The 15,964-nt window shown below is 34.4% G+C and overlaps 1 protein-coding gene across 6 annotated transcripts in view; it reads left to right on the top strand.

Moving 5' to 3' along the window:
* Window positions 1-8,508, top strand: part of wrd (Protein phosphatase regulatory B subunit well-rounded) — a 49,551-nt gene extending 41,043 nt beyond the window's left edge. For 5 of the 6 annotated variants that reach the window (XM_074171229.1, XM_074171228.1, XM_074171226.1 and 2 more), the window contains 3 exons: window positions 1,533-2,053; window positions 7,853-8,030; window positions 8,090-8,508. In XM_074171229.1, the coding sequence (XP_074027330.1) occupies window positions 1,533-2,053; window positions 7,853-8,030; window positions 8,090-8,233 (843 nt within the window). In that variant the 3' untranslated portion in view covers window positions 8,234-8,508. Of the gene's footprint in view, window positions 1-1,532; window positions 2,054-7,852; window positions 8,036-8,089 lie in introns of all 6 variants that reach the window. The other variant, XM_074171227.1, reaches the window with a different exon arrangement.
* Window positions 8,509-15,964: the final 7,456 nt, after the last annotated feature.

Here is a 15,964-nt window from a genome sequence, read left to right as displayed (position 1 = left end):
TTGTATACACCATTATATGCTCGAAACAAAAATACATTCTGAGTAGTGGACTGCAAAGGGGGAACTGGCTCCAAGCGACTGGGAAAGCGATGGCGACTGTTTTTTTTGGGATAGTCATGGAGTTGTTTTAATTGATTATCTTCAAAAAGGAAAAACTATTACAGGAATGTACTACGCATCATTACTTGACAAGCTGAAGCCATAACTTACGGAAAAACAGCCACATTTTTTGGAAAATGAAAATCTTGTTTTATCAGTTTGTGAGAAACTGTAAAGACTTATAAAACAGATATAAACTAATTTGTCTTAAAGATAGAAATATCTGAATAAATTAAAACCTAGTAATCACTTATAAATGATGTCTGTAATATCTCACTCATAGTTGTAAAATTATGAAAATTTTTGATAACTATCACTGGTATCCTAACCACCACTACTATCATGAAATTGTCATAAAAAATTGTGGCATCCAATATGGTTACGATGATGTACACATCAAATCAGAAACTAGATTCTTAAAAGTTTATCTTCTGTCTTCCTCTATGATTATCAGTGGTAAGTGATTGTATAAATTGGTAGTAATCTAGACTATCTAGAGTAAACCTCTTTCTGCATTTGTTAATCTATGCTTAATTAATCTCCAATTGTGCTTAGTAAAATGGTTGTTAATGATTTTTGTTTATTGTCATACATGTAAATAATACTAAAATTAATGAACTACTCAGAGGAATAACGCAGCAATCCAAAGTTGATATCTAAATGAAAATAAAAAAACGTGTATTTTTCAAAATTTGTATTTCAACTTTATGTAACATTTTCAATAAACTTTAATTATAGCCCAAATAAATGAAGTGAAAGCTTATGTTCTACACCAACACCGGAAATAAAATTAATGAATCTCTTTACATTCTAGTCGAATACAAAGCTCATATACGCTCATAAGTACAACTTGAGTGTATCCTGAAATTTATAGTACCTACCCGGATCATCAGAGGGCGATAGTAGTACGATGTAGGTATCTGCCATCTCCCTCTGATAATTAGGGTAGGTACTATAAATTTCAGGATGAACTCAAGTCGTATTTATGATTTTCGATGGGCTTTGTATTCTTTGTTCTAGTTGATAATACTGAAGTAAGTCAAATTGAAGTCTCCAAACAAAAAAAAAGGGTAGTTTACAAAATTTTCTGAATGTTTAAAAAAATATCTTATATTCTGAATTAGGTGAACGGTATGATAATATATCTATCTATCTACTAATTACTTCAATTACTTTTGAGCCGTTGAAAGCACTTTTCCCACAATAGTGGTGTGGTGAGGTATTTTTTAGATTAATTTTATGGCAGAGGTTCCGATTCTACCTATTAACTTTTAAGTTCATGAAAATTACATGTATCTACTTTTTCTGAACAACAGATTACTATCTTTACTTCCAAAAGCTTTTCCAGAAATGTTATTGAAATGAAAATTGAAAGTCAAATTCTTCATTTCAAGTAGAAGTTGTGTACTGAACTATTAACATTTGTATTTCAGGTATTTCTCTTGAGAGTTTTAATGCCCTTACACAAGGTGAAGAGCTTATCAGTATACCATCCCCAATTGGCCTATTGCGTAGTCCAATTTCTAGAGAAAGATCCGTCTCTTACACAACCAGTCATGAGGAGCTTACTAAAGTATTGGCCAAAAACGCACAGTCCCAAAGAGGTCATGTTCCTGAATGAACTAGAAGAAATCTTAGATGTGATCGAACCGGCTGAATTCCAGAAAGTTATGCTCCCTCTGTTCAGACAGTTGGCTAAATGTGTGAGTTCGCCTCATTTTCAAGTAGCCGAAAGGGCCTTGTACTATTGGAATAACGAGTATGTGATGTCATTGGTATCGGAGAATGCTGCTGAGATTCTGCCCATTATGTTTCCGAGCCTGTACAGAAATTCAAAGAGCCATTGGAATAAAACTATACATGGCCTCATTTATAATGCTTTGAAGTTGTTCATGGAGATGAATCAAAAGTTATTTGATGAGTGCACGCAACAGTATCGACAAGAAAGACAAAAGTAAGTAGAATTGTATATTGAACGTAGTTGACTGAGAGTAAAACCAAAAATCTTGAGAAGTGTATTAATCTGTGGATAGTATGGTTCCCTTTTTATGGAAAATAAAATATTCTTGTGGGTTTTTTTACATACAGTACTACTGGCGATCTGGTATAGATATATTCGTTGTGGTACTTGCTGTTAATTTACCATTTGTAGTTGTACTCTTGAATATAGGTTGTATTTCCATTGTTATATTCTTTCTATTTCCTGTTAGAAATTGCTGTCATATATTCAAATAGTTTTGGTTTATGCGATCTAATTCTACACTATTCTGCTTTTTTGCTTTCTTATACCATCACTGTATGTTTTACATATGTGACGCCAGTTTTTGGTTCTTCATCTGTATCATGCCTCAGGATACCTTACTGCTCATTTTATTTGTTTTTTGTGTACTCTTGAGTACTACTAACATTGTTTTGCATTACCAAGAGAAAAATGTTTGACTCAAAAATGTTATCAGACCTCGATAGTAAAAAGATTACCAATAATTTGTATGACTTCAGACTTCAGGAGTATTAACCCTACTGAAAATTTTTTGTTGTTCTGTTGAGAAGATTGCACTTTTATGCAACAAAATAATAATGGTAATAAATAGCACAAACAAAATATAATTCCAAACTAATTCATATGTGAACCTCTTCATTTTTCCTAGTACCAACTCAGCACTTGTTCTGAATGGAAATATTCATGAGTTAAATGCCTGAAATACACTGCTCAACAGTGAAAGTCGACCAGACAACCTGGATCAATATAAACACACTTTACGTAATTTACCTATGCCAGATACAGGTAATAGCACACCAACCTACTTGAAGAGTCAATAAAAATACTTGTTACGCAGCCATAATATCCAGTCATCGGAGATGTTAACTCGGGATGTATAAACCTATGAGGAAGCTAGCTACTCCTGCCAGCGAAACGTCAGGAAGAAATTCCAAAAATCCACGGCCTTCAAACCCAGAAAATAGTGACACTCCTACAATTTTTTTTAGATATTAGAGTACTAAGAAAAAAACATGTGAAACCTATTGGTTATTATATGTTAATTTCAGTAATTTTAAAGTTGTTTTTCAATAACCCATCTGAATTATAATTCCCGAGTTGATAGCAGAAACTACAGGTAAACACATCTCGCCACCCTCCTGGGACGGTTTCTGTTCTGTTTTAAAATCTGTTTTTCCGTTAACCAGCTGTCGCACTCCTACGAACGACAACCCTCAGAAGTCGAAACTTGTGCGAGCTAAGGATTAACGAGGTCTTACCTTTTAACGTGTGATTCCTAACACGGGTTGGACGGTAGCAAGTGAAGATCGATCGTTCAGACTAGGGCTTGAACCACCGACCAACACGGCAGTCAATTCGAGTGAGTGAAAAAAGCAACCACGCCGAACCGCTTGGCTACCGACTGACTGTACAAATATTTGTCAATATGTTCCCCTCTGTAGGGATTGAACAATAGCCATGAACTAAATGATGGATTCTATACTATAACAATTTTCAAATGAAGGTGATTCATCAGCAACGTCACACTTGAAGTGATCAACGGATAATCTTATTACCAACTCTGCAGAGGCGTACCAAAATAATATTTTTATTTATTTAAACACATTGGTAATTACTTAAAAATTGTTATAGTAGGTGGCGCTACCTGGTGTCAATAGTAAAACTGATTACATTTTCTTATTATGCCTAATACAGTACTTCAAAAGACAGAAAAATTTACAAAATAATTATTATGTTCCTTTTATATACAAAGAGAACTACAAAGCAAAGAAATAATCACCTATGTTATGCTTATGAAGTTTCAGAATCCATTGACTCGTCCGAAGAGGAATCCCCAGTCACACTTAAATCTATTATTATTTGGTCGAAAACAGTGTCTACCATCCCGTCCAATCTCCACATTTTCTCTTCTTCCTTATTTACATGAGCTATAGCATTAGCCCAATTTTCTTTCAGTATCCGTTCCATTGTGAGTTCTAATAAACGTTGGACATCAGAAATTTTATATGTCACGTTTTCACGAGCTAATTTGAGCCCAGATTAATTCTATCGGGTTTAACTCGCAATGGTAAGGAGGAAGTCTCAAAATGGTGATGCCTTCAGCTCGAGCTATTGTATCCACCACATGCTAGCGATATCCGTCACGATGCTGTTTAATGACACTCATAAGCTCGGCCTGAACCATTTCATCCGAAAATAGAATTCCTTTTTGTCCTAACCAACTCTGCATGTCTGCTTTTCTGGTGGTCATAGTTGGCAGCTGTTCTACTAATCGGCTGTAATAAGAAGCATTATCCATTACTATTACTGAATTTGGCTCGACTCGTGAAAGAAGGGATTCAAACCATCCTTCAAAGCGTTGGGCGTCCATGTCTTCGTGATAATCCCCCGTTTTTTTTATAAAAAAATTAGTGCACTATCGTCTAAAAAGCCACTCTCGCTACCTATATGGGCGACAATTAGTCGTTGCCCTTTACCCGTTGGTCTGCGTAACCCTGTTGATAAACAGTTCACAAATGCTTGACGATAACTAGTTACAGTGGTATCTTGCCAGATCTTAGATACTGTGTGACCAGCATTCACTTACGTTTCGTCCAGATAATAAATCTTTTTGTGAGTAGAACGCATTCCTCTAATAGAGCGAAGATATCTCCGTCGCCATGAGACTATATCTTCTCTTTCTATTAAGACAGATTTATGGGATTGTTTGGCATATATAAATTTTAAATCTTCTTTTATTATTTTCCTTAACTTTTCTTTGCTCAATTTTGGAATGAGATCATTATCCATTACCTTTGTCCTAATGGATTCGAGGGTTGGTGCTTCATTCTCAAAAAAGAAAGAATGAATGGTATAGCATACAAAATTTTTCTGGTACTCGTCCAATTCAATTTTTTTCTACCACGGCAATGTACTTTTGGAGCTTGCACAATCCCAGTCACCTTTTTTTCACGTACAATGCGTTCAATTGTCGACACGGATATTCCCGTTAAAAATGACACGACAATCTGTTTTTCTTCTAACGAAATAAACTTCCGCTTTCTTTTTACATTACTTGGACCTGCTACGGCATCCATCTTAATACTATAAAAATAATAAAATTCAATGATATTTTTCAGCTATTTGTCAGTTGTTTACTTACCTCAAAAACTATTTCAAACTTGATGTATTTTGAAAAACGCTATATTGTGAGATTTTCACTAGAACAGATTAACAAATCCGCAACACGTGTTTCGCTGCACAGTAGCTTTTTCAAGCGTGTTCACTAACAAACTGAATTCTACATACATTGTGATTTATATATACTTTTTGAAATATTTCTATCTACCTAGAAACTAATAATATTCTAGGAACTAATTAATGACAGTTATACCTGAGTTTAACGAACATTTATACTTGAGTTTAGTGACTAGGTCAACTAATTATCTCACAATAAAGTATGAATGTGATGAAAATCTATGATAATGTATTTTGAAAAACAAGTATCGGCCAAGTCTATTTTATATTTTAAAGTTAATGAATATAACAGTCTGTTTAATAAATATAATAAAATATATTTAATAAATACAAAACAAAGTCACCTTCACAAGAAACAGAATACACTACGCCTATGCAGATAAGGACGCTTGATAATGAAGAAACTGAATGACTAGTTATGGCATTTTAAGGACGCAAATGAAATAGACCTGCGAAGTGTTGATCAGTTTAACGATGTTTTCAAAGTATTTAACGAACTGGTTCACCTATTCGCTCGTACATCCTATCGATATGCCGAAGCTAACTTGTTACGGGGGGGCAAATTTTATGGAATCATCTTACTTTTCAAATATTTACAATGGCGATACATAGACAATAATAATGAACCCGGTAAGAATTTAGTTCTAACATTTAACATTGTTGCCGTTAGCTCTCAGTTCAATTTGTATATGAGTTACCTTCAATTGAAAATTGTTATACTATAGTGAGTTATTAAGGGCAGCTTTGATGTCAATAAAGACAGTCATTTATTTTGCATTAAATATTTTTTTATTTAAGGAAAGTAGCGTCTTCCCATGATACCCTTAAATTTTGTCAATTTTTTTTTATGTCCTACTAGGTGGGAGTTCACTGTTGAAATTTCAGATGTCAAGAAAGATGTTGGCTGAGTTGTGGCAAATTTTTTGAGTACTTTCAAAGCCTGAGTTTGTCCTGTTTGTAGCTGAAGGCGCAAAAGATCATACTTATTTCTTATGGAAAATTACTTTTCCTGAATTTGTTTAAATGTTTAGTATTGCTACATTTTTCCCCCGTAGCTTGACCAATAATTGACTACACTGAATTATCAAAACTTAACTTTATTTCACTTTAAATACAACTAAAACTTCAACTATTATTTGAATGTCTATCGCCTTACTAAATCACTTCGCGTACCGCACTGTAACGTCCACCTCGATATTCTCGTGGCTAGCCTTTAAAATCGTAATCGAATGTTGTAGAAATTTTGCCGAAGTTTTGTCGAAGTAGGTAGCATTATTCTCGCCGCTTCTCGAGTGGCGGGGAATTGTCGTACATTCGCGCGTATGATGGTATGATGTAGATTTTGATCAAAAGTGTCTGTTGCCACAGACGTTGAAAATGGACAGATTTCGACTTATGACCCAGGAAATATAATTTTTTCATATTTTCATGAATATTGACTCACAATTGGTCAACTCTTATGCTTAACTAGAATAGAAATTGGATGATTCCAGTGCAGAATTCAATTGAGGAACAATTGTATTTTCATTTCATATACCCCCAACTCATGAAATGAATATACTATGCTCGATTCACTTGCTTTGTAATTCGACAGCTATTTACGATTTCTGTATTCTCATTTACAAAAAACAAAGCTGTGTCGAAATCCTCTAGTTATTATCATGGATAGTGTTATTAATTCTCATCAAGTAACGGGTCGGTGTATTCATAATTATTATTATTAATTATGTCATCACGGGGAGAAATACTTTTCCATTGCATTCATCTGGGGAAATATAACAACAAATCAGGGAAGGGCACAGTTTCTTTATTCATTTCAGATGGCCAATGAAAATCCTTTGCTTGTAGCTTTGGCACATCAGACCATTGCCTTTATAAAATTAATGGTTACACAAAGGAAGTGATGTTTCTTAATTCATGCAACTTTTGTCTATTTTAACCAACCTTGTTAGTGAAAAAAAAGAGAATTGAAACTTTCTATATTTTTTACCACTTTTATTTGTAACTAACGTTACTGTAGTTTCATTCTATAAGGACATTTTCAAACTTATACATTTTTTTTAGTTTAATGTATAAGTTTGAAAATTTTCTTATAGGACGAAACTGCAGTAACGTTAGTTACAAATAAAAGTAGTAAAAAACATAGAAAGTTTCAATTTTTATTTTTCATGATGATTTCCTACCACGTAGTAACAGCTACATCCATCAGCCTTGTGAGTCTTACCATTTCTGATATAGCAATAGTGGAATCGGCTAAAAAACTACATATTGAGGCAATGAAGGATTATTGTGTATGTGAAATAAATGGACAAAGTAATAAAAATGAAGCGACATGAATACTACTCTGAAAAACCTAACCTTTTGCTAAAAAAATGGTTGTGTTCTCAGCACATCTTCAGTTATATTCTTATGGGGTGGTGCATATTTCACTATATCAGAACATCAATACATTATAAACAGTCATATTTTCGTGAAGAATCGAAATCTGTTCACAAATTTAAACTTATTTTTTTTCAGAGAAAGAGAGAGAGAACATCTCCGGCAAGAATTATGGAGCAAAGTTGAAATTCTGGCGTCTCGCAAACCAGAATATGAGATTGTCCATTCAAGAAATTGCAACATTAACGATATGATTACTAGCCCTGATCCCGACGATGAGATTTCTTTAGATAATTTAGATAAGGAGGCACTAGAGGTGAGGTATATTTTTTTGGGAGATACTCTCGAACTATCTTTATCTTCATTAATTTTCAGATTAAGAAGGCACGCAACTCTACAAAACCTCTGATACGTCGTAAATCTGAATTGCCTCAAGATCAGTACACCATGAGAGCACTCTCTGATCACAAAAGAGCAGACGAATTCCTAGTGACGCCACCTGATGTCAACAAGTGCTAGTCTCTTCTTACACCTAACGAGCTTAGTGCCAACATATTCACCACTACACCCTTATTTTTAGCAATCATAAGAAAATCGAGGTTTGGCTGCATGTATATTTATTTATTTCAAGTTAGGAACTGTCCTTCAGTTACAGAGGGGTTTTGTATATAGTTTTACAAACGGCAAAGGGTTTTTCATTATTGAAGAAAGTTGTGAACGGAATCGAATGTTGTATCTGATTGTGTATTGTTACGTTTTAAAGTATTTTTTGTCAATAAATATTTGAAGAGCAATTGATATTTCCATCAATGGTGATCTCGAAAAGTTCTTCATGATGCGAGGAGTTTTGTTAAATAATTGTTTGGATCCATATGGATACATTTGTGATGAAGAAAATTCAGAAGCAAAGTTTTGTAAAAACCAGGGGGTGAGTATCTGCGGAACCTCTTTCTATATATAATATCGAATAATAAATACTTTCCTGCTAAAATACTTCAGAAAATATTGTCAACGTAGTTCTCACTTCATTTTCTGGACATTTCTAAAGATTTTTCACCCTCCACTTCATATAGGAAAGGCAAACTTCTAGTTCAATATTTATATTGGAAACCGTATCAATTATACATAAAAAAAGGGAGAACTTTGGATCTCCTGCCACGTACCACACAAGGCGGTCAAATGAACTGAATCTACAAATTCCAAAATCATGTTTTGTTCAAAACTCGTTGATATATAATGGAATCAGAATGTACTATAAACTACACAATGAAATATATAAGAATTATGTTCTCAAGCAATAAACATATCAGTCTCCTTGATAAAAAAGAAATCTTAATTTCAGTAACTTTTTGTTTGAGCAATATGGGCAAGTCATATTTTTCACAAATTCAGGTTTTAATAGCCTATGAATGAAAAACTGTGTTTTTCTTGATAATACAAGTGGTTTGATTGAGAATAATCATCATCATATCTCAGAAAAGTTATCGATAAGTTAATTCCAACTCATTACTAAATTAATATTACTGGAGTTTTATTCCAACACCAAGCAGTTATTTTTAACACCTCGAAACGTGTTTCAATCACCAAGTGATCATCTTCAAGAGGAAGATTAAACTTCCTCTTGATTAATTAATGTTTCTCTTGAAGATGATCATTTGGTGATTGAAACACATGTCGGGATGTTAAAAATAATTCTTTGGTATTAGGATAAAACTCCAGTAATATTCATTACCACACCAAAGGTTCCAAACAGTGGATTATAAGTTCATTACTAAATGTTAGATAATAATTAAAAATATCTATGTTGACAAGTTATATACAATAAATGTTACTTCACTTTCTTTGACCTAACAACAAAGATGCAATTTTACATTTAAATAAAGGTAGTACAAAACGAGCCACCTGAATAAGTCATTTGATATTGAGATTGTAAAAAACTTGTGAAATACGTCAACTTTAGTTGACAGGTTATATGCAATAAATGTTACTTTACTCCTTTTGCCCTAACAACAAAGATGCAATTTTACAGTTAAACAAAGGTAGTACAAAACAAGCCACCCGAATAAGTCATTTGATATTGAGATTGCAAAAAACTTGTGAAATAAGTCAACTATATTTTTCAGAGGGACACATTTCCACGTTGAATCAACCTCATGTCTGCTACCCCTTTCCCCTCAATAACCATATTAAGACTGTAACATTTTTGAAATTACAACGATAAGAAATATCAGAAAAATTTACGTTATTAAATTCAAATTCCTGTCGAAGAAGCACTTCAAATCATACAGAGGAAGCTATCCGAAGATGAGGACCTAGAAGATAGAAAAAACTTACCTATAGAAGAATAGAGGTAATCATGGAATTACTAGGATGCTGGGTACGAAACTGCTATTTCCAACTGAAGGATTAATTCTTTACGTTAGATGAGGGAGTTTCAATGGGATTGCCCCATTCACCAGTTATAGCCAACATATATATGGAGTAACTTGAAACTCTGGACATTGAAGAAGGCCCGAGTCTAGTTGAGATACCTTCATAGTATGGAACCATGGAAATACAGAACTTGACACCTTTCTGAAGCGCATCAACAGCGTAAAACCTGGAGAAGGAAGTCCACAACGAATTGCCACATATTGGTGAAGACGACCGGCACGTAGTGACAGTATCTGAATCACGAATCCAACCACCAACAATCTACCAAAAGAAGAATCATCAAGACTCTAGTGGGTTGTGTTTTCGGGCTCTGTAATACGAATGAAGGGCTCGAGAAGGAACTAGGCATCATCAAAAAAGATTTATTTTTTATGACAATAATAAATGAATATTACTGGAGTTTTTTTCCAAAACCAAACCGTTATTTTAACACCTCGACACGTATTTCGATCACCAAGTGATCTTGAAGATATTATTTGGTGATCGAAACACGGGTTGAGGTGTTAAAATAACGGTTTGGTGTTAGGAAAAAACTCCATTTATATCCATTACTACATCAAAGGTTCAAAAATGTGCATCACAAGTCAATAATAAATATTCCAATTTTTGTAGATATATTACTAGCATTATTGTATTCTAACTTGTAATGTTTTACTTTTTGAGTTGCATCACGGTTTGTTTTTTACTATTCACTCGGTTTGTTTCATGTACCATGTTTGCACCAATAGTTTCCATCTATTCATCAACCATTAGGGATAACAAATTGGCATTCGAATAGTTACACATAAAAATTTTTTTCATAATTTTTTTAGTGTTGAGAACTGAAAGTCACCCATTTGAAAGTTGTAGTAAACTAGAAGTTTGTCCTTTCCATACACTTATAAAGTTCTCAAATAATTGCGAAGATTTTGAAAAAAAAACACTTTTATTTCTATTATATTAAACTACATTTTTTATGACTACAGAGACATTCGTTTTTTAGAGTTAATTTACCTACCAATATCTTTTCAAGAAATAGTCTTTTTTCGGATTCAATGCTAGTAACAACAATTCTTTTTCAATTCTAGAAATTTATATTTCGATATGATTTTTTGGTTTTGATGAAACAACGAGGAGTCATACATATTCAAAGAACGGCCATGCTTTTTCGAATTCCGTAAAATTTTTGTGAAAAAAGTGACTTACGAGTGCAGCAAAAAACTTGAAATACCACAGAACATATATAATAAATATTCAGCATCGACTTTCAGTTGGTTTTTTAAAAATGGGTGGCTGGAATAATTTAATCTTCTGTAGAAAGACTGGCTGTAACTCTAGGGTAGACATGTTGAATCATTTCTTCTGTAATTTGTTGAAACTTTCTCACATACTGCATTCATTCCATTTGTATTCTTCATAGTAAACAACACATAAAACAACCATAATGAAAGAAAATGACAGCTGACGGTAGACAACGAACTACTCACATGAAAATATGCCGTACAAGTATGAATGCTCAATGCGATAGTTGCTTATTGTAAGGATATCAGTTTATATTTGTTTAGTATTGTAATTCAATAACTAGGATTAGGAAATTATTTTTATTTTCTGGAGTTCATGAAGGTGTATATATGGATTACTACATAGTTGATATTATGTGTCTATTAGACAGTATTTTTTTAATGTACAGCTTTGCTTTGTCAATGATTTTGGATATAACTATTATAAATATAATATCATATTATCAAAATTGTTTTTATCATTCATACATTTTCTCATTGTTTTGTGAAAACCTCAACAAATGCATAACATGAATATTCATAAAATAATGCTGAATAGCTTACTGACTGCAGGTAAGTATTATCAATATTTCTTAAAAATCTCTATACCGAAAGGTAGAACTGCCACAGAAAAAAAAACAAGTATCAAATTTTTCAAATCGTCTAAAGGAACAATTCGTTCAGGCCAGTCTCAACTCCCTACACTGTAAGTTAATGGACTGACACCTATCAAAAAAACAACTACTACCCTGGCTAATACCACGAAGGCTGTTAGATTATATCCTATAGGTGTCGGTGGAGAATTCTTCACTGAAGTTATTCCTGTATATGTTGTTGACGACACAACTGCTGCAATAGATTTTCTATTATTGGAACACACTTGCAGGCCGGTTTCGGGCTGTTTGGCCACTCGTCAGTGCCAGGTAGTGTCTATCATCAATGTAAAGTCGATGATTTCCGATAATTGAAAATCGAATTCCTTCAGATTCTCATTCCTCGAACTAGGCTGAAGTGGACAACAAACAACGGATTTGTCATCAACCCATCTGCCTGTGAACGAGGTAACTAACCGCATATCCGAAATTTGTCCAATTCCTTGTATAAGGAAAGGAAACTTTTCACATATAGTTAGTGGGCATACTTGAAGACTGGCTATTAATAAAATCGTCTGAAGGAACAATTCGTTCAGGCCAGTCTTCTTATATGAGGAATTGGACAAATTTCGGATATGCGGTTCATTACCTCGTTCAAAGTCAGATGGCGCGATGACAAAACCGCTGTTTGTTGTCCGCTTCAGCCTAGTTCGAGGAATGATACTCTGAAGGAATTCGATTTTCAATTATTGGAAAACATCACTTATGTTGATGAAAGATACTACCTTCCATTGACGAGTGGCCAAACAGCCCGAAACCTGTCTGCAAGTGTGTTCCAATAATTGAAAATCTACTGCGGCAGTTGTATCGCCAACAGCATATGCAGGAATAACTACCGTGAAGAATCCTGCACTGACACCTGTCGAATATAATCCAACGCCCTTTGTGGTATCAGCCCGGGGAGTAGTTGTTTTCTGATAGGTGTCAGTTCATTAACCTATAGTGTAGGGAGTTGAGACGCCTGAACGAATTGTTTCTTTAGACGATTTGATTTATAGCCAGTCTTCAAGTATGCCCACTAACTATATGTGAAAAGTATCAAATCTCTGTTGAAAAATGTTATGACTATAAATAATATTTGGATCTCTTGAAAACTCTCAAATAAACTCAGGGTATAACATTTGATACCAAAGGTCATAGGTCACTCCATCTAAAATTGGGTTAGCCACTGACCTCCTTGGGAGCTTCATTTATCTTTGACATTCGTGGATTGATTCTTCTTTTCATCCCATAGATGGCGTTTTCACAAGGGAAGATATTGTTGCTTACTACTAGTGGAAACGTATTGAAAGTACACTGGTAATCAGGTTCATATATTTTATGTTTTACTGACTTTTTGAGCGCGAATATTGAACTATGGTCTTCCTCTAGTAATATATCGAGTTGTCCTCTCTCCACCCGCACCAAAGAGTGCCTGCTTATCCTTTATATATAGGCTTTATATATACAGTAGAAAACGTATTCAAAAAGGACTTTATTGTGAGACTTTTCACTAAGTGTTTTTTGAATACGTCAGTTATGGATTTTCATCAAGTATCAGCCAATTCCATTATATATATACAGTGGAATCTCATTTTATAATCCGGCACTATTCAAAACTAGAACGTCCCGAATTATTGGAATGTTCGGATTACTGGATTATAAAGGAAAAAGTCATCATAAATGAAATAGTGTCTTGTGTTTCCGTTTAATTGACATTTTCAACTACACACTATTCTTACTTTAAACAACAGGTAAATACATTCGGGCAAAAGGCGGCATGCTCCGGATCTTTCACATCACATTCTCGCCATGTATCCTCTTGGCCACCCAACATGGCCGCATCAGAGATAGAGAAATGATTTCTGTCTCCCGGGTGAGTCAGGGTGCCAGTTCGATTTTTCACCATGTGCTCAGGTAAGTGATGGCGCAACTCACCAAAAACCCATTGAAATATTCTTATTATTTCAATATTTTTTCAAATCAAATCCTTTGATAATTTGCCCATATACTTGATTTGGGCATTTCAGTTTTCTGATTCTCCTTTTTGAACGAACGAAACAAAAATTTGATGAATTGATTTCAAACTGAAGACAGAGTTGGATATACAGGGTGTTCCTAAAACACATGCTAATATTTAAGGAGGTAATTCTTAGACCCATTTTAAGGAAAAAACGCCCTATGGACGTTTGTCCTAAACGCCTTAACTTTTGAGATACAGGGTGGCAAAGTTTTCAAAAATAATCAGTTTTTTAATAATAACTGAGATAATTTTGTAGACATCTTTGGCATATTTGGTACATATATTCCATGCCTCAAGGCGCATTTTCTGATGTACACAAATTTGTATTTTTTCAAAAAGTGGCATCCCTACGGGTTTCGCATTGAATATTTTTGGGGAAAAAGTACTACGCCAATGCTTTCTTTTCAAAATAAAATCATTTTTAAAATCCTCATTCATTTTTGAGAAAATTTGATCTCCTGGTATTTCTTTGTCCGACGCATGATTTTCACTCAATAAAATAAAAATCGACAGAGAGCAAATTAAAAAATTAGATCAATTCTAAAATGAATGAGAATCCGAAAATTGCTTCATAATGCATTACCAATTCCCTAATAATATTTGAAAACATAATCTGCAAAAAAAGTAATTTTTCACAAAAACGAGTTTTATTTTATTTTGTGACAGTAAGTCTAAACGAATAGCACAAATTTTTTAATCAGTAATAATACCAAAACTGATTATAAAAATTGTTGGAAGTGGCCACCTGCACTTAGTATGCATGCTTCCGCCCTTCTACGCATGGAATTACGCACCCGTTCAAATATTCCCGGCGTATTTCGTATAGTTTCACACGAGGCAACTATTCGCTCTCTTAAATCTTCTAAAGTATTAACGGGAGTTTTATACACAAGAGTTTTAAGGTGACCCCATAAAAAATCTAAACTGTTGAGATCGGGGGATCTTGCTGGCCATTGCTGAGGTCCTCTGCGACCTATCCAACGATTAGGATAAACTGTATTCAAATGGTTTCGGACAATTACACTGAAATGAGCAGGGGCGCCATCGTGCATGTACCATATTCGATTCCTTAACGCAAGTGGCACATCTTCCAATAACCCAGGTAAGTCTTCTTCGAGAAAGTGTAAATAAGAACGACCATCAAGGCGTCCTGGTAGAAAAAATGGGCCTATTAGATGATCACCTATAATTTCTGCCCATACATTAACCGAAAATTGGTGTTGGAAATGGGTTTCGGTTATTGCATGTGGATTTCCTTCAGCCCACACATGATTGTTATGGAAATTTTGAATGGCATTCCGAGAAAAATTTGCTTCGTCTGTGAACAAAATTTGTGTCTCAAACTGCGGATTTAGTGCAATACTTTTTAGATACCACTGACTGAAGTTCACACGCTGTGGAAAATCTCTGGGGAGTAATGCCTGCACTCTTGAAATATGGTATGGGTATAACAAAAAATCAATCAAAATACGCCAAACAATTTGATGACAAATATCCAGAGTTCTAGCGATCTTCCTCGTACTCGTCTCAGGATGTTCCTCAATTTCTTGTCGCACCGCTTCCTCAATTTCAGGAGTTCTTACTACACAAGGTCTACCTTCCGGAGTCCCTTTCTTGAAACTACCAGTTTCCCCAAGTCGACGATGAATATTTGAAAAGGTTCGGCTATCTGGTAAGGCACGATTAGGATATCTTTCCTGATAAATGCGCCTGGCTTCTGTTGCATTACCATCGGCAAGGCCATATACGTAATGCATTTGCGCCATTTCCCCATTCGTATAATTTACCATAATTACTGATATTCAGAAAAACAGCGGACTACCAAAATAACTTCAATAACACTTCAAAATCAATCAAAACGCGCTGTGACAGTTTTTAACACCAACACCTTACTTTAAACCAA

This window comes from Leptinotarsa decemlineata, unplaced genomic scaffold, assembly GCF_025532065.1.
Source record: "Leptinotarsa decemlineata unplaced genomic scaffold, Ldec_3_MD MMD2_tig00000010_RagTag_RagTag, whole genome shotgun sequence".
Classification (NCBI taxonomy): domain Eukaryota; kingdom Metazoa; phylum Arthropoda; class Insecta; order Coleoptera; family Chrysomelidae; genus Leptinotarsa; species Leptinotarsa decemlineata.
This window is presented reverse-complemented; position numbering and strand designations above follow the sequence as displayed.